This window comes from Mandrillus leucophaeus, unplaced genomic scaffold (assembly GCF_000951045.1).
Source record: "Mandrillus leucophaeus isolate KB7577 unplaced genomic scaffold, Mleu.le_1.0 Scaffold82, whole genome shotgun sequence".
NCBI lineage: Eukaryota > Metazoa > Chordata > Mammalia > Primates > Cercopithecidae > Mandrillus > Mandrillus leucophaeus.
In genome coordinates, this window is record NW_012108919.1 from 4,022,008 (window position 1) to 4,049,507 (window position 27,500).

The following is a 27,500-nucleotide window of genomic DNA, read 5'->3' on the forward strand; positions in this document are numbered from 1 at the left end:
GGGAGTATTCCTTGAGCCTGGGAGGTCGAGGTTGCAGTGAGCCATGATTGCAGCACAGCACTCCAGGCTGGGTGACAGACAGAGACCCTGGCTCAAAAAGAAAAAAAAAAAAAATCACACGAATATTACAAGGCACCACTGTAAATACCTAGCATAGTTTCAATTATTGCTAATATGTGTTTTCTTTTTCATGACATTCACCAACATTCTATTGGCAAAATATAATTTTTCAGTTACAATAAGGAACAATCTAACTGGCCTTACAATATGAGTATCACCTGGAGCAGCACATCCCATCAGTCATCTGCTAGCAAGAACTGTCTCCTAAGAAAACGGATTTACACAGCAGGACGTCAAATGGATGACAAAGGCAGGTAACGCAGGCAAGCAATTTAAAGGAATAATATCATTTTTGCACTGCACATTTGAAAATCACTTTTCTAAGTATTTTTGCCTCGTTATCTGTTTTTATGCTTTGCATATATATACCATTTTTGGCTTGCCGTTTTTCAAGTAAACATTTTCACAGCTAGATGAGATTTTTTAAATATATATATTTGAAGCTGGTTAAAAACAACTACAATCTGAGAAAGACCTCTTATTGACTAAAGTGGAGCTTAAAAAGGGAGAGAAGGATTTGGTCTCCAAGTGCCTAGAAATGTAAGCGATGCTTATTTTTAATCTATCGCAATCCTGTATCTAAGACCTTCCTCGGACAATGTATGATAAATCAAAATATCTTTGTCATGACAAGAACAGTGATATCCACCCAGGTAGAATCTTGATTTCATGAGTATGTATTTGACATAATTTACTACGGAAAAGTGAATTAAAACTTTGCATTACAAGTCTTTCTATCTAAACTAGACCCCAAGATCAAGAGATTTGGTGTTTATCTTCCTTACATCTGTCATTGGTGGCCAGGTTCTGAGAAGAACAAAGATTTTAAAAGATGACAGAAAAGAGGAAAATAACCATGAATTTTAACTTTCATTATTTTGAAAAGGAGGTGGATTCAAATGTAAGGGTTTCTCACACAGACAATTCCTCAATTACTTGCCTATTTAATTCTATTCAGTCTTCAAAACAAGAAGACAGTAAGCTCAGTAATTTTTGGCAATAGATATAATTCAGATGACATTGTTATTCTGCCTGTCACTCCCTCTTATCTCCCAGATCATTTCTCCCTGCCCCAGACACACTGACCTCAGAACCCTCGAAAGCTTCCTGCATGGACAGTTCCTCTGTTTGGAAGGCTTTTTGCACAGATACCCATCCATAGCACTTGTCCATCCCTCCATCACCTGCTTACAGTCTTGCTTCTGTAACTTTCTTCATGAGCATTCCATGGCTAGTGTATCCAAAACTGCAAATCATGTCTTGCCCACCTCCCCATGTGCCCTATGCCCCTTCCTGGCTTTGTTTTTCTGTTTAGCTGGTAGGTGTTCTAACCAGCTGATCTGTAATGACACCTCTCCCTCAGGCCTAAGCATGCCCTTCTATAAAGGACAGAGGGGCCAACAAGATTCATTGTGTGAGTTTAGTGGGGATGGCTGTTCCCAATATTAATGGCACATTAGGGAGCCCCAACTTTCCAGAGAAAAAGCAACAACTGTTAGAAATGTTACAGATATACCAAGGGTATGCTAAATCAACCAGCGACGTATGTTGTGAAAGTGACAAGCTTTTGATCAAGATGGAAAACAAGATAAAAACTATGAGCGTTTTAGGATGAAGCACCTTCTCATTAAAGTTCACTTACACCATCTCTGCCCAGCTTCTTTACTGCTATTGATATTTGCATAGTTTATAACACTCGGTATGCAAACCTTACCCTCCTTCAGTTATTTAGTGTTGTGTCCTTCTGTGTTCTCTGAAATTGTGATTATTTGAAAATGAAGGTCTCCTATCTCCCTCGCAATCTCTCAGTGGCTATTCATATCTAGCATCCTCTGTCAACTGTTTTCCTCTGTTTCTCTACTTCTCTCCTCTTCTCTCACCCGGTTCAGAATTCATGGACAAGATTGCATGGGAAGCCATGGGCATTCCAGGGTAAGGAGAAGCACGCTGGTTCCTCCCTACCTACACTGTCCCTCTGAAACAGACATCTCTGTTCTCAGAGCTTAGGAACACAGCAAAGATTAGGGACAGACTGCGGACATTTCTCAGGTTGCCAAAAGCAAGAGATTCTGCTCTTTCTTGGGTCCAGATTTGCTGGAGAACAGGAGTCCAAGCATGTGCTCCTCAGTGGTTGGTGTAAAGCCGGTACCCACTAACAGTTGGGCCAGATAGGTACCTTGAAGCCCGGAAAGCAAACCAAATCTCGCATTGAGCTACCTGGTTTTTGTGTAGTTGCCCTTGGAAATTCCTTAGTCTTATCTCTGGACAGAGTAAGGTGGGAATGGCCTCAGGCCCTCCCTTGGGTCTGAGTTTTAAAGCATCCCACAAGGCCAGTGCAGAGGCAATAGTATTAAACAGTAATTCCAAGAGAGTAATTCTAGAGAAAGGTGGAATGACCAGCTGCTCAAACTACATGGAATGTTCACCTCTTATCTCCCACCTTGGAAGATCTGGTTTTTAATTTCATTCAGGAAGACAGAAATGTTTGTGTACTCTCACACACGTTTCACATCTCAATGCATTTTCTATATCGTGGGCAAGTTCAAATGCATATCTATTAATGTTAACCTCGGAAAAGAACTGTTAGTTCATCAACTGAGATTCAGGCTTGAGTTGGAGCCTCAGGCAGATTGGTTGTCTGTTCTCTATTCTGTGGCTTCCAACTGCATCCCTAGCATCAGTGAGTCCCCAGCCTCATTCAAAACTAGAATGATGGTGAACTCTGCTGTGGGAGGCTATGCACCTATGTATCACTACCCTTGATAAGTAACTCAAAAACATGTGCCTATTGATCATTTCTGTAAGTAAAATGTAGGCATCAAAAACATTGTTGTTAAACAAAATGTACCAAGTTGGAATTTTCTCCCGGCTCTGAGCATCTCTCAACGAAATGACACATGCTAAACAAATAAGCATATCACAAAATGTGACCTTTCAGGGCATTTTAGTAGTGAGAAAGAAGACAAACACAAGAAAGGTTAGTAGTCCAGAGAAGAAAAGGAGAGAGCTGAGAAACAGTAATAGTTGTAATTATTTTTGTGTGGTGGTTGTTCTTTCTGGTTATAACTTTCCTAATAGTCACAATACCAGGTTTAGATTTGGAACTCTGTGTCCAAGTCTCTCTTGCTCTCTTAATATATTTCTGGAAATTAACAAGCAGTATTTGATTATAACATGATAAATATTTAGAGACCATCATATGCAAAAGACAAAAGTGAAACATCAATACTAAATAGAAATGTCTGATAAAATTATAGGTACTTCATTTTTTGCCTTATACTTTTCTCTTTTCCAAGTATTCTACAATGAAGAGTAACTCTCCTAATTAGAAATTTTTTTAACTGCCTGCTAATTAAAACAATGCCATTTCAGATCTCCCAGAGTTTTTAACATGAGTGCTGCCTATTCCTGCTTCATTCCTTCTTTTTCTCTTCAAACAGCCAGTTTCAGAAATGAGATGTTCCGGTTTGATGGTAGGCCAGGATCAAATTAAACTGCTCCTGAGTTTCACAAGTCTAATATTTCAATTGAGAGATTTCAGCTCATTTGACACATTCTAACATGCTTGTGTTTGATGAAGCATTACTTATGTGAACCATTAGCTTAAATAATGTGTGAAAGCAAAACGATGGTTTTTTTAGGCAGTCACTAATTGTTCTTCCCTCGGTGCTTCTACAAATGAACCTTGAGAGGCAAAAAGAAGGGTGTGGCAGGTGATGAAGGCTGTCCTTCTCTGGAGACCCAGCACAGGGTTCCTGCAGTGGTACACGCAGTGTTGAGAATGCAGTGTGCAGATAGGTACCTAGCCATCCGGATCAGACCCAGTGCTCAATCAGAAGGAAAATTTTGCAGCCAAATGATCATCACATCCCACAAATACGATCTAGTGCTCAGTCTTGAGTCCTAGTATGTGAGACAGAGAAAATCCGTGGTGCTCGGGCGTGTCTGAACAGCTAGGACTCCACTGGGTTCGCCAACTCTACCGTCTAGTTATGGTTTCTATTTTTAAATTCTGTATTCATACAGCTGACCTTTTTTTTTTTTTTTTTTTTTTTTTTTTTTACTATGCTGGTTAATTTTAATGCTATCTTTAAAAGATGAGAGCTAATTGAGAGAAAAAGAGAGCAGACACAGATAACTTGGGCATCTCTCTGGCTTCAGTCACAGCTCAATCCAATATAGTTCCCACCCCGGGTGTTCAGAGTCTCTTATTTTGGAGTTAGACCCAGCTGGGGCTTGAAACTGGCTCCAGACGTTCAGTAGCATTAGCAGATGGTGGAATCCTCGAGGAAGTAATTCTACTGTGGGTTTTCTATTCCCTAACCAGGTCTTTTGAGCATAATGTGCTTTCTCACCAGCTCACTCAGCCTCCTCATTCTGAAACTAACCAGTCTCTCCCTAGCTCTACTCAAGGAAGAAATTACAAAACAGAGATGAGAGAAAAGACAGCGAGAGACAACGAGGAGAGAGAGGGGTCATGGTTCAATATATTCCATACATGCTAGTGGGAAGCCAGTATTTTTTTTATTTTTATTTTTATTTTTTTTGCTTCCCGGTCATAAGGATTCCTTACTGCCCGCCCCTCCTACCCTCAAGTGCCATTTTCCTATTTTTAGCTTTGTTTTTTGTTTTAAGAAATCCTTCTCTTCAGTCTTATCTGGTGATTCTTAATTTCAAAACCACTGAATCTTCACCAACCATCCTACAGCAGAAGCACTATGTGGGTTTGGATTAGAAATATCCCTGTCACGAGCGCAGTGGCTCACGCCTGTAATCCCAACTCTTTGGGAGGCAGAGGCAGGAGGGTCGCTTGAGCCCAGGAGTTCAAGACCAACCTGAGCAACGTAGCGAGAACCCCATCTCTACAAAAAAATACAAAAATTAGCCAGGTGTCGTGGCACCTGCTTGTGGTCCCAGCTATCTGGAGGCTGATGCGGGAAGACTGCTTGAGCCCAGCAGTTTGAGGCTGCAGTGAGCTATGTTCATAACACTGCCTGCCCTCCAGCCTGGCAACAGAGCTATACTCTGTCTCTGAAAAAAAATTTAAAAAAAAATTCTTTGTAAATCTTATACTTCCAACTATTTTGCAAATGACAATTGTTAAAAATAGTTTGGGGTGGTGGCTCACACCTGTTATCCCAGCTCTTTGGGAGGCCAAGGTGGGCAGATCATTTGAGGTCAGGAGTTCGAGACCAGCCTGACCAACATGGCAAAACCCCGTCTCTACTAAAAATACAAAAAATTAGCCGGGTGTGGGGGCATGGGCCTGTAATCCCAGCTACTCGGGAGGCTAAGGTAGGAGAATTGCTTGAACCAGGGAGTCGAAGGCTACAGTGAGCCAAAATCATGCCATTGCACTCCAGCCTGGGCAACAAGAACAAAACTCTGTCTAAAAACAACAACAATAACAGTATTAAAAAATGTGGGGTTTTGTTTGATTTTTCTTTTGTTTGGCACAGGGCCTCACTCCCTTCGGCCAGGCTGGAGTGCAGTGGTGAGATCACGACTGACTGAAGCCTGGACTTTCTGGGCTCAATCCATCCTCCCACCTCAGCACCCTGAGTAACTGGGACTACAGACACATGCCATCATGCCTGGCTAACTTTTTGTATTTTCAGTAGAGACAGGGTTTTGCCATTTTTCCCAGGCTGGTCTCAAACTCCTGGGCTCAAGGGATCTGCCTGCCTTGGCCTCCCAAAGTGCTGGGATTACAGGCGTGAGCCACCACGCCCGGCCAAAAAGTTTTAAACAAATTAAAGCATGTCAGATTTTACCTATCCTTCTACAAACTATTTTACAAGCTTAGATTTTTTAAAAAACAATGAAATCATACGTGCAAAAGAAAAATCCCTGCTAAAACCAAAAATCTAAGTTATTTTTAAAGTAGTCCACGAAGTGGGTATTTGGTTTGGGTTTTTGCTTGTTTTATTTTATTTTTATTTTTTTTTATTTTTTCTTGACCAACCAATATTTCCCCATTCTACTCATTTCCACACCTGGTCCCACTGATTTCTATGAGTTTCCAGTCAGCCAGCTTTAGTTTCTGTTGTTCATAAACAAAAATACTAACCAATACAACTGGTCTCCCTATTGCCCCTTGCCTCTTCTTCCTGTTCTGAAACTTGTAGCAATTAAGCATAAATTAGACAAGGAATGAACCAAATGCTATCTCCCAGATAAATTCCCCAGATTATTAGTAAACTGGAATTCAGGGAATAGGCACTGCAGTTAATACAAGAAGGGACTATCTCAGCCCACAATAGCATGAGGTGTATTTATAAGACAGAAAGATGTAAGAATGCACCTGTCCCTCTGCAACAGTGGGGGTTAGGACTTGGACAGTTTACAGTTTTACTCAGTCAGCTTTAGCAAAGAACTGTGTGTGGGAGGATCCCTCCTTTTTTTTAGCCTTGGGCTCTGATATCGTACCTACTTGATCAGAAATAAAGGCCACTAACAGATCCTTGGGACTTGTGAAGCAGGGTAGGGACAGGAAAAGTCATCATTAAGCAGTGACAGAGCTGACCTTACAGCCTCCCTTACATGCACAGAGACGTTCAAATGCTTTTGTGAACATGATTGTCTTTGCTTTGCTTCCCAACAATGCTGGGTGGAGACAGAGCAGATATTGCTGTCTCCATTTTACTGTTGACAACACCAAGCTTCAGACAGATGAAGTAAGTTTTCTCTTTTTTTTTTTTCTTTTGTTGTTTTCTTTTTGTTGTTGTTTAGAGACAGGGCCTTTTGCTTTGTCGCCTAGGCTGGAGTGCACTAGCTGGATCACAGCACATGGCAGCCTCGAACTCCCAGGCTCAAGTGATCCTCCCACCTCAGCCTCCCATGTAGCTGAGACTACAGGCAGGAGCCACCACACCCGGCTAATTTTTTTGTATTTTGTGTAGAGATGGGGTTTCACTATGTTGCCCAGTCTGGTCTCAAACTGCTGGGCTCAGGTGATCCTCCTGCCTCGGCCTTCCAAAGTGCTGGGATTACAGGTGTGAGCCATCAAGCTGGCCTGAAGTAAGTTTTCTAAGTTTCCATGGCTGAAACCCACATCATCTGGCTTCTATAAAGAAATAAAAAAGGTAGCCTATGTAATGTATTGATTGGCAAAGAGGAACAAGCGGTAAATGAGTGAATAGTTGTAGACCTTTAATAGCTACTATTGCAGTAATGCCACCTGTTAGGTCAGGAGATGGGCATCTTACCTTAAGACAAGGACAACATCTGGTTGCCTGGGAGAAGGGACAGGCAGGGTATCAGATGCTGAATGAATGTTTAATGAATGAGTGAGATAAGGCAGGAGATAGAATGAGCAACCTGAGAGAAGGCCTGGTGCCCTGTAAGGCGTTTTGATTCAGCAGAACGAGTAAGGAGAAGCCCTTCTGGAGGGTAACACACCAGCAGTAGACCAAGACACCTGGCTCACTGGTCAACTGCAAAAACTTTCATACTCAGACTGTTTTTCTCAATGATGAGGTCTCAATAAGGAACAACGATTATGCCTCCCAGCAACCCACTGTGGCTAAGCCTGGTGGAAAACAGTCTTTTTCCTTTCTTTTTTTTTTTCTTTGAGACAGAGTTTTTTGCTCTTGTTGCCCAGGATAGAGTGCAGTGACACAATCTCAGCTCAGCTCACTACAACCTCCGCCTCCTGGGTTCAAGCGATTCTCCTGCCTCAGCCTCCCAGGTAACTGGGATTACAGGTGCCTGCCACCACGCCTGGCTTTTTTTTTTTTTTTTTTTGTATTTTTAGTAGAGACAGGGTTTCACCATGTTGGCCAGGCTGGTCTCGAACTCCTGACCTCAGGTGATCCGCCTACCTCGGCCTCCCAAAGTGCTGGGATGAGCCACCATGCCCGGCTGAAAACAGTTTCCCTTAGGCTTTGGGTTGCTCCTTTTCCTTTTTGCTTTCACAACTGAAATGCGTGCTCGGAGTGATCCAAGATATCTGAAGAACAGTGGCAGCTTGCAGGTGTTTGTTCAATCACCGTAAATTCGCGATGGCAGAAAGGCGTCCCCGCCTGGAGCCCCGGGCGATCGCTCACTCCGAGCAGCGTCGCCCAGCGGGCAGAGGCGGCGGGCGTGCTCCCGTGCCTCCTTCCCTTCCCGCAGCACTTGGCGCGCGCAAGCTGCCACCTCCGGGGGCGGCCGGGGGAACTCAGCCGGCGCCGGGAGGCGGGGGCCGCGGTCGAGGGGCGCCGCTATTGGCTGACCGGACGGGGGAGGAGGGGCGGGGAGACCGTGATTGGCGGGGACCCGAGCTGAAGGGGGCGGGGCCGCTATATCAGAGGAGTCCGTGTCGCGGCGCAGGCAGTTGAGCTGCTGGAGTGCGGCGCCACCGCGGAGGACAGGGGGAGCTGGCGGGCAGCGGGTGAGGGGGTGGCGGGGACGCGAGTGGCGGCCGCGGGGCGCAGGACAAGGGTCCGCAGAGCTGCAGCCTTCGAGGGCCAACCCTCTCCGAGTCCGGGGCTGGGTCCCAGCCGTGACAAGGCGGCAGCCCCGCGCACACCAAAGAGAAGGCGGCTGTGGCGGCAGCGGCAGCCCCAGCCATGCTGTGTTATGTGACGAGGCCGGACGCGGTGCTGATGGAGGTGGAGGTGGAGGCGAAAGCCAACGGCGAGGACTGCCTCAACCAGGTGAGGGCGAGGGGCAAGAGGGGGCCCCGGAGGGTCCTGCGAGACCGAGGGGCCTCGCAGCGAAGCCTAGCACCCTGGCGCGCCGCCTACTAGGGGCCGGGAGGCACTGCGGCTGCAGCCGGGGAGGAGCGCGTCCCCTCCTCTCCACGGGCGTGGGGCGCGCGGTCTCCTCCTGGCGTGCGTGGGGTGCGCGGAGAAAGCGTGCAGCGGGGGTCCCCAGCGCTGAGAGCCTGGCGCAGCCCGCAGCCGGGATCCACCCCCCAGCCCCCCATCACCCCCCCAGTCCAGCACTTTCCCGGAAGAAGGCGGCTCCGCACACCTGCCGCAGGTATGTGCGTGATACCGCCTGTCCGGTCCCCGCGGCGCCTGGCAGTGCCACCCGCGTGCCAGGATGGAATGGAGTGACTCGAAGCAGTCTCGGGCCCCAGGGGTTCTTGGCAGATAAGCCGGGCCCTTGTCTCACGCTGCTTCTCAGGCTGCTGCTCTCAAATGCACCGTTCACCTGCATCTCCGGGTTTGCGGGGCACGGGAGGAATAGGTTTGGGTCATCTACTGCTCGGTTGTTTTTAAGCATGTGGTTCCTTAAGAATGAGGGAGATCGGTGCCAAATAGCGCATAGGTGGTATGGCAGACAGCAAATGTGATCCCAGGAAAACGCTATACCCTCAACCCCTCTAGCTCTGAGATGTTTGGGAAACCGCTTGTGAAGCTTAGCTGACACTTGTGGCGTGTTGCCTCAATGTGTTTGATTTTTGGAGTCCAGATGGTTAAAATTGCCCAGATAATAAGTCGCCAAAAATCAACTGTGCAGAGTATGCTGGTGGAGGGAATTCCGGTCATTGGAATGAGACGGAAAATACCGTGTAGTTTTCCCTCCTCATCTTTTGGAAGGCTACTTTTGAGGACTCTTTTTTTCTCTATTGCAATTGGTCATGCCCTAGATGTTAAAAGGAATTATGAGTCTCCATACTATAGGTCGTAGTTTGGTGTCGTTGGAGCCGTAGAACTTTGTTTTTCCAGTTTAGATCGGGAATTGTAACACTACTGAACTTTGTAAAAAGTACCAGCAGTCGGCCTCCGGGAGTCGTTGGGTTTGCTTTGACATGTACCATTTGCTCATCCAGGCTGCATTCCTTTTTGTTTTAGGTGTGCAGGCGACTGGGAATCATAGAAGTTGATTATTTTGGACTGCAGTTTACGGGTAGCAAAGGTGAAAGTTTATGGCTAAACCTGAGGAACCGGATCTCCCAGCAGATGGATGGGCTAGCCCCTTACAGGCTTAAACTGAGAGTCAAGTTCTTCGTGGAGCCTCATCTCATCTTACAGGAGCAGACTAGGTAAAGTGAGCTAAAATAAACCACTGTCAAATAGACCTTTGGTTCCCTTTAGAAGGGCCGCTGCACCTTCCCAGAGATACTCACAGGCAAGTTTGTTTTGATGAGGAGTTCCATCTTAACTTACGTTTTCCATGCCAGTCCTTTTGTTGAGGTGAAGAGGGAGCTACCTACTTGATCCGAGTGCATTTTCCAATTCATTTTTTAGTTTTTCTTGTCTTTACAAACTTGATGGGTGAGCAGAGTTGAATTCTTACGAACACTTCAGATAAGTGCTACCCCAGAAAAAAAAAATAAAGAAAAACCACCTGACCCGACTGACTGACTTCCTGATAGCAGCATCTAATGCCCGATAGTAACCTCTGCCTCAGCAGTGTTACTATAGGTCATTGCAGACTGTTCTAACAGAAAGCAGGAAACAGTTCCTCTTGGGTTACTTAAACTTGGTCAGTTTCTTCAGCCTAGTGTCAGATTACAGTGTGCAGCCAAGAGTTCTGTTTGACTTCATGCAGAATTTTTAAAGTTTTTAAGTTTCTTGAAAATGTAATTTCATGAACTCTTCTGAGGCTGCTGTAACTGAATTCCAACCCACCGATATGTTACACAGGATTGGTGAGTTTAGATTGAATTTATCTCTCTACGTTGTAAAACACCACCAGCAGTGGTAGACAACTGAAGCATGTGGTCTCATTTTTCAAACAAAGTATGTTCTCGACTCACTCTAATACTTTTCTCAAGAACGAGCCAAACTAGGAAATTGATATTTAATATTTATTGAAAGGCAGGAGACTTCAATCTTACAGTGGCATATAAAATATTAAAAAGGAAAGCAGCTACTTTAAAGACATAGCAAACTTTGGATCTAAGTTCTAATGCTTTTCATAATTCTTTGGCTGAGAAATATGCCATGCATGTGAAAAATGTGATTCTAAAAATTTTAAGTAATGATGAAGGAGCGTTATCCTTTAACAGTTTTTTACATGACATTTGCTTGTTTGTTTTACCCAAGGACTGATAAAAACTCATTTTGAAAAACTATTCATTTGAATTTGAAATCTCCACTTTGCCTTGTAATCGAGCTTTAAAGGTTGAGGCAGATGTTTAATTTTGTTTCTGAATGAAGATGGTATATTGAATTCTTGGTACTCCTGAAAATATCTTGCAAAATATTCAAGTGATTGCATGCTTCAGGATGTTTTAGCTGTCTGTATTAATCAGAATAGGCTTTTAAAAATTATTATTTAAAGCTGATTTGTGAAAGCTTTGTGCTTCACTGTCCTAACTTGCAGTCGAATACAAGATATAACACAACATACTGGAATTTTCATTGTGTAGTCCTATTATGATTTTGTAATTATTTCAAGATCTCTAGATGCAACCCAGTTTTGATGGCACAAATTTATTTTTTAAATCTTCAGAAGCTTGGAGTACCAAGTAACTGCATTTAAACAATGGCTGCAGTGATAATAGCATAATACATTTGTTTTGTGAATGTATTCAGACTTTATAATTGACTAGTAGATGGTTTCTACCTGTGCTTTCCTGTAATTGGATTAGTAACTATTATCAAATCAATTTTATTCATGTAAGAAATAGGGACATTTTATGAATTATAACTCAAATCAAATTTCCTGTCTTGGTTTCTCCTTTATTGATTCAATGGACTTGGACTCTTGAGATTCATAATAGTACTCAAAGAATGTACATACCTAGTTCAACTAGGTAATTTTAATTGATTTTAATTCCTTTTTGAAATTGCATTGAAAAGTTAGTGTGGCCTTAACTTTTAACTTGCTTTTAATATATTGGTGAATTTTACTTGGTTTTGTGGGGTTGGCTGAAATACATAACTGACACTTAAGTTTTAGTAACTAGATAAAGTGATTTGTAATTAGCATTTATACCTCTTAATTAGGACATCAGAAGCTGTACTGGATCCAGTTTACAATTAGCATTGTTTTTGCATGCATGAAACTATAGAACAAAAATACTTATATTTACAAATGCTAGCAAATGAAGCTGGTTCATAAACTTCTTTGATGTTTATTTGTTGTAAAATACTTACATAAAATGCCATGAATATACAATAGGTCTGTTTATGTAGTGAGTAAATTTAGCTTTGACAATCCAGTTATGAGAGGTGATTTTTTTACTCTTTTCTAAATCATGAGAGTGCATGTAGTATAGTACACTGAAAGTGTCTAGACAGTTTATTAAATGGTGCTGAAATATCCTGGCAGAGTTGTCCTCTGGCGACAATCAAGGTAGCCAAGTTGGGGAGGGCAGTTAACATATTAGTTCATATCAGATTAGGGAGGCCCTTGTGAGAATGATGGGCAGGAAGGCCTGTTTGTCAAAGGACAGCACCAGGGAACCAGGCAGAAGCCCTGTATTGTAGTTTCAGCTCTGCCACCAACTACCAGCCATCCAGACTGCCATGGGCCCAGCTCTGCATCCTACTTGAAAGCCCCTGAAGAGACGGTTTCTAAATTTCTCTTAGCAATAACTTTTTTCATTGCTTTCGTGTCCTCTTTATATTATTTTCCTTAATGTTTTCCTAAATATGTGTCTCCGAAAACAGAAAAAGCACATCAAGTGTTTGTCTGCTTAGATTGGTAGGTAGAGTTCTGATTTGGCCTAATTTTAGATTTGATTCTTCTATCTAGATTATGCTTTGCTCTTGAATATGAACCTCAAATGTAAAAGGAGAGTCTCACTTTTCAGCTGGCATATTTCAGCGATGGAGACAGCAGGCATTTTCAGCAGATGTTTGTGATGCCATGGAATAAAATGAATAGTGAAACAAATTAATGTATTCTGGAAGTAGATCTGAAATAATAATCATCTTGGAAATTCTTGCCCTTCAAAGGCTTTGAGTTTACTGCAATTCTGACTGGATTTTGTCAACATTTTCAAAACCAGAGATTAGAGAAGTATATGCTTCATCTTCACAATGGTAATTATACCATCCACTGCCAATAAAAATCTGTGTTTTTTTCCTGACTTAGCCACGTTTTAGCAGAGCTCTGAAGTCTTTGCTAGGAGACGTTTTGCTTAGGTAAGGCTCACCAACACATGGATTCTCTTTTCCAGAAAACAACCCCAGTCCAAGAGCTCTGTGAGTCCCAAACTAAATGTTCACAGAAATGCTATAATCCTGGATGTTAAATTTCATCCAGATTTCAATGATGCCAGCAGTGATGAGTTTGACTCTGACTCGTCCCTTGTTAAATCTGTCCTATTCTGACCTCTGCTCCATCCTCAGCCCTTGGGAAAGCCTTCTCTAGCCTTGCTTGGGAGACTAAACTCCCCCAGGACATCATGTATCTTTCCTTTATGGCATTTAATGAGCTTATAATACTACATATACTTATGTGGCAATTTGTTTATTATCAGTCACTCTAATAACCTAAACTCCATTAAACAGAAAGCTGATCAACGTTGTATTCCCAGAATCTAATAATAAGTGCCTGTTGCATATTTGTTGAATCATCGAATTAAGAACTTGGAAGTAAACAAAAATGGAGTTAACTGATGCAAGTTTTCCTAACAGATGTTGAGATGTTTTTCACTTTGCTTCAATAAACTGAAAAGTTGAGAGTATCTCAAAGAAACCTCACCATTTAAAAAATGTTTTATAGTGATTATTTTCTACTTGAACTTAACTTAGAGCTTCCTCACATTCTTTTGCTTCCTTTCTTTCACCCCCTCTACCCCATCCTGGACCATGTGTTTATTGTGGCTATTAGTTCTTTCCTAAAAGAAACTCCCACTTATCTGGGCCGTCTATGAAAGTCAGATAGTTTTCAAGTTATAGCATCACTTTAACTGCAACCCATTTATAGTCCTAAGTACATATTAACTAGGTATTTCCGTCTTCCAACAAAAATCATTTTTAGATGTGGAAATCTAGGAGATTGCATGCCCAAACACAAAATAGGCCCTGGAAAGTAAAAACAGTAAAAGCAGCCATGTGGTTATTTCCAAAGAAAGTATTTAATCAAATTTTGAATTTCTGATTTAATTTTTTCTTTTGTTAAGGCTATAGGATGTTTGTGTTATTATATGTGTTTATTTCAGCCAAGGAACACCTGTCTGGGTACCTTTAGGCCCTTTTTGACTTTCTGGTACTTATATATTTGTATGAAATATTCAAAGAAGGTTTTTAAAATGTCATTTAAAATTAAATCTGAGCATTTAGAAGGCACCTAGGGTCAGACTCAGGGTGACCAGTGTTGAGCAGCTGTAGGGACACTGGGTGTGTTTCCTCTGAATGGTGTCCCACTGTGGCCTGTTCCCAGCCCTCTTCTGTACCAGCAGCAGGACCTAGCAAGTAACTCAGGATGTAAAAAGATGATGAGGTCTGAAAATTCCTGAACCTTCTCGGCCTCATGGAATAAATGTACCAAAAGGCATTCCTGGCTAATCTAGATTGTTGAGAAAGAGATTGTAGTTAACACTTTTAGATTTCAGGACTGCCTAGATTGGTGTTTGCCTAGGATGGGTCTACTGTGAGTGAATAAGCACATTTTTTAGAAGTGCAGATTTTCTGCTTTCAATTAGAAGTGTTCTTCTGGTGTGGGTTGTGATCACTTTTGAAGTTGGAAATTTTCCCAGCTGCTGCCCTCCACATCTTTTAACTGCTTTAGAGCAGGAACACTTTCATCAGTGATTCTCGTTTTGTACTTTCGGCTTTGAAAAGGATCTCCTTAAGCCTACATAGAGGCCTAACTTGGTAATTATTTGGCTGTGACAAGTTTCTCAGTGGCACGCCCTCCAGGAAGTAGATAGATGTGGTGGTTCATGTTAGATATGGCTAGTTATTTGAATCCTTGACCCTAAGGGATTTTTACTAGTATTACTTTCTTAAGTTCTTATGAAAATTTTCAAACATATAGGAAAATTGGAGATTTTTTACAGGGAACACCTATATATATACACACTATATATGTGCACACACACACTATATATGTACACTATCTATATGTACACTATATATTCTATATAGTGTATATATACTATATATCTACTTTAGTATTACATATTCATCCATTTATCAGTCCTCTACCCACCCATCAATCTGTCTTACTTTTTAGATGCATTTCAAAATAAGTTGTGTATAAGTATGTTTCCCCCTAAATACTTCAGCATGCATAACATTAACTAGAACTCAATGTTTGCAGTTTTTTCTTTTGATGTAAAATTTATGTAAATCCTAATTGCACCATTTAATGATTTTTGACAAACGGCTGTGCTTGTTTAAATAAAACTGCTATCAAAATTTAAAACATTATCCTCACTCCAGAAAGTTCCCTCAAGCCCTTCTGCAGTCAACCCCTCCCCTTCTTCCCCACCCCCATCCGCCGCCTGCCACACCTCTGTCATGTGTTCATCTACCAGAGATGAGCTATGCCTGTGCAGCTTTATCTATATGGAATCTTGTGGTATGCACTCTTTGATGTCTGGCTTCTTTTGTTCATCACAGATTTTTCGAGATCCATCCACATTGTCGTACGTATCAGTGGTTGGTTCTTTTATATTGCTGGATAATATTCCATTGAATGACTCTAGTGTTTGTTTATCCATACTCCTAATAATGAACACCTGTTTTCCAGCTATTATGAATAAAGCTGCCATAAACATTCTAGTATGTACCTTTTTTTTTTTTGTAGACACATATTTTCATTTCTCTTGAATAAATAAATACCTAAGAGTAGAATAGCTGGGTCATGGAGTAAGTAATCATTTCATTTTATAACTGCCAGACCTTTTCCCAAAGCTATTTGGCAATTGTGCTATTCTGTACTCCCAGCAAGAATGTAAGAGTCGAGTTCCGCCACATACCTGCCAGCTTTCTGGTGGGTGTGTAGTGGTAGAGTGTTGTGGTTTTAATTTGCATTTCTCTGACAATTAATATTAAACACTGGTTCATGTTTTTATTGGCCTTTCATGTATCTTTTTCAAAGTATCCAAGTCATTTACTCATTTTTGTTGTTTGCCTTTTTTTTTTTTTTTTTTTTTTAGTTGTACAAATTCTTCATGTACCCTAGATACCAGTCCTTTGTCAGATACATGTTTTGTAAATGTATTTCCTCCTGTGGCTTACCTGTTTTTCTGGTGCCTTTTATGAGTAGAAGTTTTTAATTCTGGTGAAGCCTAATTGATCCACTTTCTTCTTTTGTGATTTTTGCTGTGTCCTGAGAAACCTTTGCTACCTGGAAGTCATGAAGATACTCTTACGTTTAGTTTTTAAAGCGTTACGATTTTAGCTTTTACATTTAGGCCCATGATCCATCTTGAACTGACTTGTGTTTTACTGAAATGAAAGATACAAAACAGAAAACTCTCATAGCAATTCTGTTGTGATTTGAGAGTTTTTAAATATAACTGGGCAGTCAAAGTTTGGTTTAAAATAAACTGTGGTTAGGTGACTCACTGGACTGAGGCGGGCTGACTGGTGATCACAGTGGCTTCTGACAAGGGGAGAGCAGAACCAGCCATTACTCGCTATGGCTAGAGTCAGCCGTGGCTTTCCAGGAGAAATACAGTTCAATTATTGGTAATTGAGAGTTTGAAAAAAAAAATAGCTACTTAGCTGTTTTAAAGATGTAGGTTAGTTCTTAAATTTTGAGTTTAATAATGAATCTGGATATAGTTATTTTACATTTGTCATTAAAAGCTCTTCAAAATGGTGTCATTGGTGAGGCAACTGGAGGGCAGTAACCGAGAGGAACCCTCTGTGATGCGCAGATCAATAGCTTCCAATTGGTTTGCAGGAAGCTCTGCTTTGATTCCTCGATAATTGCTTTATGAGACAAGCCAGTGTTTAGAGGAAAGTTCTCTGATTACAACTCTTAAAAGGTAAATGATCTAACTTCATTCCTTAGCACTGTAAGAAGGAATTAATTTTTAAAAGAGAGAAAATTTGAAGTACTTTGAAAGAAAAATACAGTAAGAATATGTGATTCGTTTTTAAAATTAAAATTTGGCATATCCTCACATTCACTCCATTAAAAAAAAAATCGTCCATAATGCTCAGTAAACGTTAATTCATTTGTACTGAGTTTTCTCAGTAACTGGGTAAAACTTAGAGAAGAGTCATGAATTAGAAGGTATAACCCGAAGAATGTTTAAAAGGTGCAGTTCGAGCTTAATTTGTGCTCATAGGACATATTCATGGACATTTGCTTAAGACAAAGAAAACAGTTTTTTCCAAAGGCTTTCTTTCTGTTTGTGATTCTAGGATGTAGCCTATATTGAATTGAATATGTCATCTACTTTTGATCTTTAGTGCAAGAGCATTCATTGCAGGCACAACTTCTTTGACCACTTCTGCTTGTTTTGATATTGTTGGTAACCTTTCGCCTACTTTACAAAAAAAAGAAAAAGAGGGGGCAAAACCCAGGAGCCCAGATAGTTATAATCCAGATGGTTTGAGAGGAAAATACTAAGAGAAAATACTTGATTCAAAACCACCCATAAATATTGAGCCATCATTGAAGTTCTTGTTAGAAACGTATCTCTGAGCTCTGCTATCCTCTGTCTTGGAAAGAGCCTGTTAGAGTGCTGACCTTTGCTACTAGTACTCCGTCGTACTGTTCTCCTGGAGAACATAAACTTGTCACCCAAAAGCTAGATTGTGGCTGGAGTTATTTTGATGGGATATGTCTCTTCATTCTAAAAGGCTGTACGTCCATCTAAAAAGGAACTCTCAGACATGTTTACCCTATAACCCCAGCTTAGGGCTGGGCACAGAGGCAATGCAAGACAAATATTTATTGATTGGAAATGAAAAGGTTGCTTTATAGCCATGAAACTGCAAAATGCAGGAAGGGCCTATCAGAAAGCTGACATTGACAGTAAGGAGAAGGATCTTTCATGCTTATCAGGCATCCTCTGCAGTCCAGGCTAGAATGTGGAGTATGTCCAAAAGGTCAATCATCCCCCTTGCTAGACCTTTTCTTAAATTCTGGCCCATATGCTGAGAAGGATCAGTGGTGCTCTCAGGCTGCCTGCCACCTGTTTACATTCTGTTACTGCTTCTTTGCCTTTGATTTTGGCCACTGTCTCTCCAGAAGTGTAGGCATGGACAGGTTGCAAAAAGACGTGGAATTGATTCAAAACTCTTTTCACTATTTAGTAAAGCAGGAGCTAGTCTCTAACTTTAGACTTGAAAAATAAGTTAAAAGTCACTTTTGCCTGTAATCCCAGCACTTTGGGAGGCCGAGGCAGGAAGATCACAAGGTCAGGAGATTGAAACCATCCTGGCTAACACGGTGAAACCCCGTCTCTACTAAAAATACAAAAATTAGACGGGCATGGTGGTGGGTACCTGTAGTCCCAGCTACTCAGGAGGCTGAGGCAGGAGAATCGCTTGAACCCAGGAAGCGGAGGTTGCAGTGAGCCGAGATCATGCCACTGCACTCCAGCCTGGGTGACAGAGCAAGACACCATCTCAAAAAAAAAAAAAAAAAGACGCCACTTTTACATAAGCAGTAATTAAACTAAGAAGACTTAGTTTGTGGCAATATTCTTCAAATCTTTCAGAGCATAATTTCTTCTTTAACATAAGCATAGATGCAGATTTTAGTTTCCTAACAGCACGCCTCCACCCCAGTTGAATACAGAGATGGGTACATTCACCAAGATGACGTTTATCAAATGGTCATCTAAGAAACCTTTTGAGGCCTGCAACAGTGTGGTAAACCATGGCTTGCTGAGAATGCTAGATCTCAGTCCTCAGAGAGCTATTTTACAGCAAGTTATTTTTGTGGTGATTCCTTTGCCCCAGTGGGGGCTCCCTTCTCAGTTTAGCAGTATGTCAGAAATACTTTAAAGATTAGCAGATGTTTGGGTTAATAAAAAGCATGTTTATCTTCTTTCAGGCTATTACACATTCTTACTATGATTTCTTTACAGGGACTTTGAAAAAAGAAAAAAACTGTAGTATTTGGCAGAGTTTCATCATTTTAAATATTTCTTTGTCATTACAGAATGCACAAAACATTGAATTTAAACACTTCTTAGTGAAAATAAGATTAATGGCTCTTGTCAGCCAGACATTTTAGACTCTCAGTGTAGCACTTCCTTAGATTTGTAGCCTCACTGTCTCCTCTTAGCTGATTCTTACTCGTTCATGTTCCTCTACCTGGAATGTCAGACACAGATATATTATAAACAGAAGCAGTGTTAGGGACATCGCACCTGGCCAAAGTTATAATTCATTTGTTAATGGGAGGAATATTGTGGCAATATTAACCTTGTTTGAGAGGTTATGACAAGTCATCAAAGGAAGGTTAAAACTTCACATTGGCCAGGGACACATGTTATAACTGAGGCCAATCTGTCTACAGCAGTTTAGATGCTCTTCAGAGTTTTGGGCAGTGTGACGAGTATCTGAATTTTACAGGAGTTTTTAAGTGTGACATACCTTTTAGTAAATGTAGAGTATTGTATACAACTAGGAGAGGCTCAAACAGGATGAAACTAAGGTTGGAAAGTAAACTAATCACACATAATATGCAGTCTTATGTACATTTTTGGAGCTCTCTGATGTTCGAGGCACTTAAGAAGTCATATATAATATACATGTTATGTCAAATACTGTAGTAGAGGAATAGAGGATTTGCATGTGATACAGACCAATGGGTATCCAAGCAAGGGGACAGAAAGAATGGCCATCAGGACAGAGGGAGCAGCAAGACCAGAGACACCATGGCATGAACATGCTTCCTGGATTTTCCAGAGAGAGGAACTGTTCCCTCTCCTGGGGCATAGCAGCTGCAGGGAATGACAGGAGACGTGGCTGGAAAGCTGGGGCCAGATGGCGGAGACTCCTCAGCTCCACGTTAATGACGTGCTCCCTTGGCAAGCCGTACAGATCCCTTGAAGGATTTTGAGCAGAGAAATGACAAGTTTACACTAGAAACAAGCAGCATGGAAGGTAGGCTGCCTGCATGGAGTCTGGAGGAGGAGAGCAGCTCGGAGAATAGCGTAAATTCTTCCTGCAAGTAGTATTGAGGAGGTACAAACAGGAGCATAGAACTGGATTTAAATAGTTTTCAGAGACAAGAAAGTCAAGTGAAATTGGACAGAGTCCAAAGTCAGTCTGTGGTCTCCATTGGGAGAAAAGGGCTTTGGCAAGAATATATGGAGTTTGGTTTTGAATGAGCTGAAATTGAGGTAGTGAAGAATATCCAGGTGGTGAAGCCTATAGGAGATGGACATTTTTCCTGTGATTCTTAGGAGAGAAGCTGGCACTGAGACTAGAGATAGGGGTATCATTTGAATAAAGGTGAGAATTTTGTCTTTATATATAGGGTTCCTTAAGATTCTATGAGAATCTATGTCAAGATACATTTTTTCTGATTAAAATAATTTATTTTAAAGCACTATAATGCAGAAACGTATGTGTAATTATTTTATGTTTTGTAGCCTTAATGTTACCAAACTTGTATTAAATAAGTTTATCTTGTTTGAGTCACAACTTTTATTCCAAAGAAACTCAGTTCTTACTTTGATTTTGTCTTAATACTGATGGGTTTTTTTTAAAGTTCTTTAATGTTAAGCATTTTCAGTGTGACTTTTTAAATTGCTCTCCTTAAAAGTGACTGTGAAATTGCTAAGTAGGCTGAGATTGATGTCAGGTTATCCCCAAGCATAACCTCACTCTCACCTTGCTCTGCAGGCATATCTTTTTCTTGCACATCAAGGAGGCCCTCTTGGCAGGCCACCTTTTGTGTTCCCCAGAGCAGGCAGTGGAACTCAGTGCCCTCCTGGCCCAGACCAAGTTTGGAGACTACAACCAGAACACTGCCAAGTATAACTATGAGGAGCTGTGTGCCAAGGAGCTCTCCTCTGCCACCTTGAACAGGTGAGGCTGCCATCAGGGCGACTGCTTATATTCATAGAGCTATCAAATGTATAAGCATTTCCAGAAGAAGATGAATCTGTGGTACATAGACAAAATTCATGAGGTTAAGACTGGGCCATTGCCCAATTTAACCAAGTATTTTTTAAAAATTTGTTAGCCTTTTATTTGAAAAATATATAAACACAATATGAAATGCTATATAATGAGAATTTTTTAAATCTCTGCCTTTAAGTACAAATCTCCTAAAATAAAAAAATCTATTATGTATATTGGTGTTTTCTTCATCCCAGCAAGAATTAAACCAGGAGATCTAATAGGCATTTTAGTTATCTATTCCTGAATAACAAGTTACCCCAAATTTTAGTGGCTCAAAACAACAAAAATTGTCTCACAGTTCTGTAGGTCAGAAATCTGGCCATGTCTTGGCTGGGTCCTCTGGCTCATGAGACAGTAGTCAAGCTGCAGGTGGAACTCTGTCTCATCTGAAGGCTCAACAGAGGGTGGCCTCCATGCCAAGTTGACTCCTGTGGTTTGTTGGCCTGCCTCCTTCCCTGGCTACAGGGGCCTCAGGGGTCAGCTTTATACTTATAAACTATATGTGGACAAATGCATGAGACTTTCCAATATGTAAATTTGACTTATGTATATTTTTAGAGACTTTCCATAATTCTTCAATTCATCACCCATCCAGCATCCCCAAAGTGTTTTTACCAAGTATTTAATAGTTGAGATCCCAGTGTCTTAGAGGTTTTTTACAGTAAGTTCGCTAAATACATGAAACATCAATAATACATAAGTTTTAAGCTGTTGTGATTCATCAGTGTTAGTATATTTCACTTGTGAAGACTACATGGGTTTATCTCTAAAGTTAATATCTGTATACTTAATTCTCTGTCCTCTTGGTGTCCTCCAGCATTGTTGCAAAACATAAGGAGTTAGAGGGGACCAGCCAGGCTTCAGCTGAATACCAAGTTTTGCAGATTGTGTCGGCAATGGAAAACTATGGCATAGAATGGCATTCTGTGAGGGATAGCGAAGGGCAGAAACTGCTCATTGGGGTTGGACCTGAAGGAATCTCAATTTGTAAAGATGACTTTAGCCCAATTAATAGGTAAGCCAAGACTTAACTTTTTTTGACCTAAGCATGTGTATACATCTGTAGCTCTCAATATAATAGAAAGTAGGAAGGGATTTACTCGACAGTCAGCTCTTAGGAATGAAATATTTCATTTTGGTATGTATATTAATTTTATTCAGGCCTGAATAACCATTTTAAATGTTACTCAAGGTATACAATGTGGCAGAGTTAACATTTTCCAAATAACCCATTCACTGCCATAAAAAACTTGTTTTCACCTCTAGACATGCATGTGTACACACCCAGCACTTGCTCCTACACTTCCCTCCACATATGCCCAACTGCTTTTCACTGTATCTTTATGACGAGGCAGCATCATGGTGATGTGATAGCCCCAGAGGAAGCGTCTGATTTTTCTCCTAGGTCATAAGCAAATGGGGATCCCACAAAGGCACACACATGGTGAAGAATCAGTCCTTCTACATCTGCTTTCTTTTCTCTTCCCGTCTCTTAGGATAGCTTATCCTGTGGTGCAGATGGCCACCCAGTCAGGAAAGAATGTATATTTGACGGTCACCAAGGAGTCTGGGAACAGCATTGTGCTCTTGTTTAAAATGATCAGCACCAGGGCGGCCAGCGGGCTCTACAGAGCGATAACAGAGACGCACGCGTTCTACAGGCACGTATCTCATGTGCTTGGTCACCTCAGCACCGCAGCTCTAAGGTTTTTAGGTGACAACCAGGTTTCTACAGTTCCTTGGATTGTTGTGTCAATGAGTCTAGTACAGAATTTAGGAAATTCTGAACATTTTGTTTCTGCAGTAGCAGTGGAGTCCTTGTTAATGTAATCTTGTTTTACCCACAGAAGGTGCATGTGTGTGAGCCACACAAACACATTCTCTGCTTGCCTCCTACCATATTTTCTTATGCCGTTAATCTAGACACAAAGTGTGTTAGGAGATTTCTACGCCTATTTAATCAATACAACAACCCTAAGAGGTTAAGTATTATTACCCTAATGTTAAAGATGAAGGAACTGGGAGAATAAATATTTACTTAGTCTAGCACTCAGGTTCAAAGCCAAGTTTGACTACCCTAAAGGTAACCCTGAGTGGGTGGGCCTGCTCCACTGCCCAGAAGAAGGATAGCACAGGTCATCTTTTCTTTCTGGCAGAGCTGCTATCCTGAATCCTCACTGTGTACGAAAGGATTTTTTAATAACAATATTGATCCCCTCATTTCAGAGGGTACTTTGAAGCCAAGTTGTGATTGGACTCAGGTATTTGGACAATTAAAGTTAAGAAATTTAAGTCGTAGGCATCTTTAAACTTTTTTTATGTTAAAATAGATATACAACTTGTGAAACAGAATGGAATATTTGTAGACATTTCTAACATAAAAGCCAAGGCAGATGCCCTTTTTCTTCCATAAGCAACTTGACTCGGTAGCATCTGTCCTGGGGAGGAGGTATGTGCTCACTGCCCTCTGTATTTACTGCTTTATGGAAACCATAACGTTAGGAGATGTTAGGGAAACAGAGGTGTAATCACTGAGGATATCTACCAGATGTAAAACTGGAAGGACTTACTTTCATACGTGCAGACAAGAATATGAAACATCTGCTTGTTCTTGTTGACAACAGCTAATAAGGGGGCTGCAGGGCTCTTTGGTGTTAAAGTAGATGTTCAATCTTGCCTTGCAGGTGTGACACAGTGACCAGCGCCGTCATGATGCAGTATAGCCGTGACTTGAAGGGCCACTTGGCATCTCTGTTTCTGAATGAAAACATTAACCTTGGCAAGAAATATGTCTTTGATATTAAAAGAACATCAAAGGAGGTGTATGACCATGCCAGGAGGGCTCTGTACAATGCTGGCGTTGTGGACCTCGTTTCAAGAAGCAACCAGAGCCCTTCACACTCGCCTCTGAAGTCCTCAGAAAGCAGCATGAACTGCAGCAGCTGTGAGGGCCTCAGCTGCCAGCAGACCCGGGCGCTGCAGGAGAAGCTGCGCAAGCTGAAGGAAGCCATGCTGTGCATGGTGTGCTGCGAGGAGGAGATCAACTCCACCTTCTGTCCCTGTGGCCATACTGTGTGCTGTGAGAGCTGCGCCACCCAGCTACAGGTAGGGGAGTCAGCTGCCCACTTTTGCCTGCAGCCTCACCTATCCCTCCTCTTAATGGGGAGTAGGAGCCAGGTACTGGCTTGCTCATGCACCGACGGGAAATGCCCATCTTCACCCGGAAACGGTCTTTGTACTTGGTGACCTAAAAGGTATCGACCTTTAGAAACATTTTAGATTAGTGTACTATTTTCAACAACATAATTACTCCAAAGTATACAGTGTTTTCAAGTTCTGAAAATGAGGCTCAGATTCCTGGGTAACGTACCTAGTCAGCAGCTGACCTGAGGACTAGAATCCAGGCCTCCTGAGGCCTGGCCCAGGGCTGCTTCCTCTATTTCAAGTTGCTTCCCTTTTTCTGACACTTAGGAGGATGGTCTTTATTACTTAAGATATTTGGGAAAGAGGCCAGGCGCGGTGGCTCAAGCCTGTAATCCCAGCACTTTGGGAGGCCGAGACGGGCGGATCACGAGGTCAGGAGATCGAGACCATCCTGGCTAACCCGGTGAAACCCCGTCTCTACTAAAAAATACAAAAAAAAACTAGCCGGGCGAGGTGGCGGGTGCCTGTAGTCCCAGCTACTGGAGAGGCTGAGGCAGGAGAATGGCGTAAACTCGGGAGGCGGAGCTTGCAGTGAGCCAAGATCCGGCCACTGCACTCCAGCCTGGGCGACAGAGCAAGACTCCGTCTCAAAAAAAAAAAAGATATTTGGGAAAGAATACTTCTCAATTATCCATGGATGGGTTGTTAACTCTGTGATATTGGTGATTAATTTCCTTTTATGATTGCAAATGCCTCAAGGGCATATGAGTTGACTGTTATTTATTAGCAAGTCAAACTAATTTTAATATTAACAACAATAAAAAGAGAATTCACATATAGTTTTCTTCCTTTCTTGCATGAAGAAGAATTTTTAATTTCCTCTTATAATAAGTTTTTTCAATTTGTTTTTATTTCTCAGCTGTGTTTGCCAAACGTCACTATGGTTTTATGTAAAACTGATCCTAAATAATACTTAGTCCTTCAGAAGCTGCTAATTTCAGAGCTAATAAGACCAAACGACCCCTGTGTCCTTTCCCCAGAAGCAGTCATAGGCTTGTCTTTTTCTGCCCACCCAGTCCAACTCTCATCCGTAAGTCTCTCCTGAGGGCTGATGATGGGCACGGACTTTCTGAGAAGTCAGCCAGGAATGTGGAGCTGCCACCTACGGCTAGGAGCAGAGCCACCCTCCCTGGCTATGCGGGCATCAGCCCAGAAATGTTGGCCTGACTCAGTCAGCTGAGCTAAGGACACACAATTTCAAGAAGGGTCTCCTGCATTGCTGCCTGAAGTGTTATAGTCTACTCACGTAGAGACCACATTCTACACAGAAAGATGTCTTCAGTAATTGCTTTACTCAATGTACTTTGTTTAGTGTTTGACTAAAAATATAATTAATTTCCTTCAGTTTATACTATTTCATAATATTTATGTTTAAGCCCTTGTAAAGTATAAACTTTCAAACTTGTGAGACAGCAAAGATCTCTTATCATTTGAAAGCTAGAAATCAGTGTGATCACAATTGATTTAGAAAATTAAATGCACTAGAAACCAGGGGTGCACGCAGAGACACAGGACCCCACCAAGGCTTGCATGCTAACAGAGACTGTTGGCTTTTCTTTTCCAGTCATGTCCCGTCTGCAGGTCGCATGTGGAGCACGTCCAGCACGTCTATCTGCCAACCCACACCAGTCTTCTCAATCTGACTGTAATCTAATCTGTTGTGCTTTTATTGGACTTGCCATGTTTCCATGAACTGCACTATTATAAACTATAAAAATGATAGATTGTGGAGAAAGTAATTACTCCAACACCCATCTGCCACGCAATGTTAAAAAAAAAAAAAAGGAAGAAAAATAACACAGCTACTCCTCACTGCAAAAACATATCCATGTGTAGAATCAACAACTGCAGTGGTGGGGACCAGGAGGAGCTCTGGGACACAGACACGTTCCTTGGATGTTGATTTTTTTTATGATCAAGTAAAGGAATAGGTAAAGTCTTTGATGTCAGTGAAGTGGCAACATAGCCAAAAAGTTGGGTACCTTTTAGGAAATGATGTTGTAAGTCTCCTTAATGTATCCCGAGGTAAGTTTCCTACTGGCAGCAGATTTTGTAAGAATTACTTTTAAGAATTTCGTTCTTTTTGTATGGTCATGGAGCTCCAACCATTTTTAATAGGAAAGTTTTCCATAAGTCGTCGTTTTAATGTCATTTCTGTCTTTATAACTTGATCAAGAATGATTGGAAGGCAAACAGATTTACAAATCAATTCTGTGACTTTTAAAAAGTTGACAATGTCAGATCTAAACCAGTGTGGCTAGTAAAAAGCAGCTCACTCAATGTGGGTGGCTCCCTATTCCTTTATGCTCTCTCTATCCCTACCCCCACAAGCCTTTCGATTATAAAATACTACCAATTTTGTTATAAGATTACTGTGGAGTAGTCAAGGACTCCCCGGGCCTTCTGCGCTGGTGGAATATTTCATTTCGGACTGAAAACAGAGAGCACTCTCCTTGGGAAGGGAAAGCAGAGCTTGCTGAGTGAGAGACGGAGCCTCATGGTGTACAACTGAGGGTAGTTAACTCATCACTTCTCCCAAGCACTCGATCCAGCTTCACCCACTGGTGTTGCTTTGCTTGAACTGTCAAGCCTTTTATAGCCTTACCATAATTTAGATATTGTGTCCTTTTCTGTGTTTTGTTTTTTTTGGGGGGGGTGGGGGGAGGTTTTGTTGTAAAGTAACTGCTTAAGTATTAACTTTGGGTTGTCCCCTCTGTATGTTTCAAAGGGGTTTTGGTTCTTTTTGCTTCTGTATTCTTAAACATGTTTTCCACTCCCACTTGGGCATTTTGGAAGCTGGTCAGCTAGCAGGTTTTCTGGGATGTCGGGAGACCTAGATGACCTTATCGGGTGCAATACTAGCTGAGGTAAAGCTAGAAACCTACACTGTCACTTTACTGAGATTTCTGAGTATACTTTTCATATTGCCTTAATGTAGCAGTAATGTGTGTATGCATTTGTTTCTTTGCACAGACATTTTGTCAAATATTAAAACTCTACTTTTTTATGGCACATATTAGCATATAAGCCTTTATTCCAAGAGGTATTTATTTTTTCACTTGTAAAAAAATAATGTTTCCACGTAAAGAACTCTGTTATATCCTAGAGGACTCTGTCTTTTTATATTCAGGATAATAAAGACTTTAAAGCAAACATGGATGTGTGTATTGTCATAGTTATTGTCATTTAAGCCAGTTTTATTTCATTTCAAAGAAATAAGCAAGGGGTAACATC

General features: G+C 41.5%; 1 protein-coding gene across 1 annotated transcript; it reads left to right on the top strand.

Annotated features, from left to right (window-relative positions):
• The first annotated feature begins 8,395 nt into the window (after positions 1 to 8,395).
• On the top strand, positions 8,396 to 27,419 carry MYLIP (myosin regulatory light chain interacting protein). Its single transcript, XM_011967932.1, has 7 exons — positions 8,396 to 8,759; positions 9,906 to 10,096; positions 20,781 to 20,966; positions 21,880 to 22,077; positions 22,559 to 22,723; positions 23,747 to 24,167; positions 25,831 to 27,419. Exons 1-7 carry the CDS (start codon positions 8,673 to 8,675, stop codon positions 25,918 to 25,920), a joined length of 1,338 nt encoding a protein of 445 aa, XP_011823322.1. The 5' UTR covers positions 8,396 to 8,672; the 3' UTR covers positions 25,921 to 27,419.
• Positions 27,420 to 27,500: the final 81 nt, after the last annotated feature.

Bases quoted from the DNA above. Each gene is read 5' to 3' on its own strand.
- MYLIP (XM_011967932.1), top strand. From the start codon at position 8,673: ATGCTGTGTTATGTGACGAGGCCGGACGCGGTGCTGATGGAGGTGGAG. The intron at 20,967-21,879 runs GTGAGGCTGCCA...GGTGTCCTCCAG, and splicing joins TCCTCTGCCACCTTGAACAG to CATTGTTGCAAAACATAAGG. The intron at 22,724-23,746 runs GCACGTATCTCA...CTTGCCTTGCAG, and splicing joins GAGACGCACGCGTTCTACAG to GTGTGACACAGTGACCAGCG.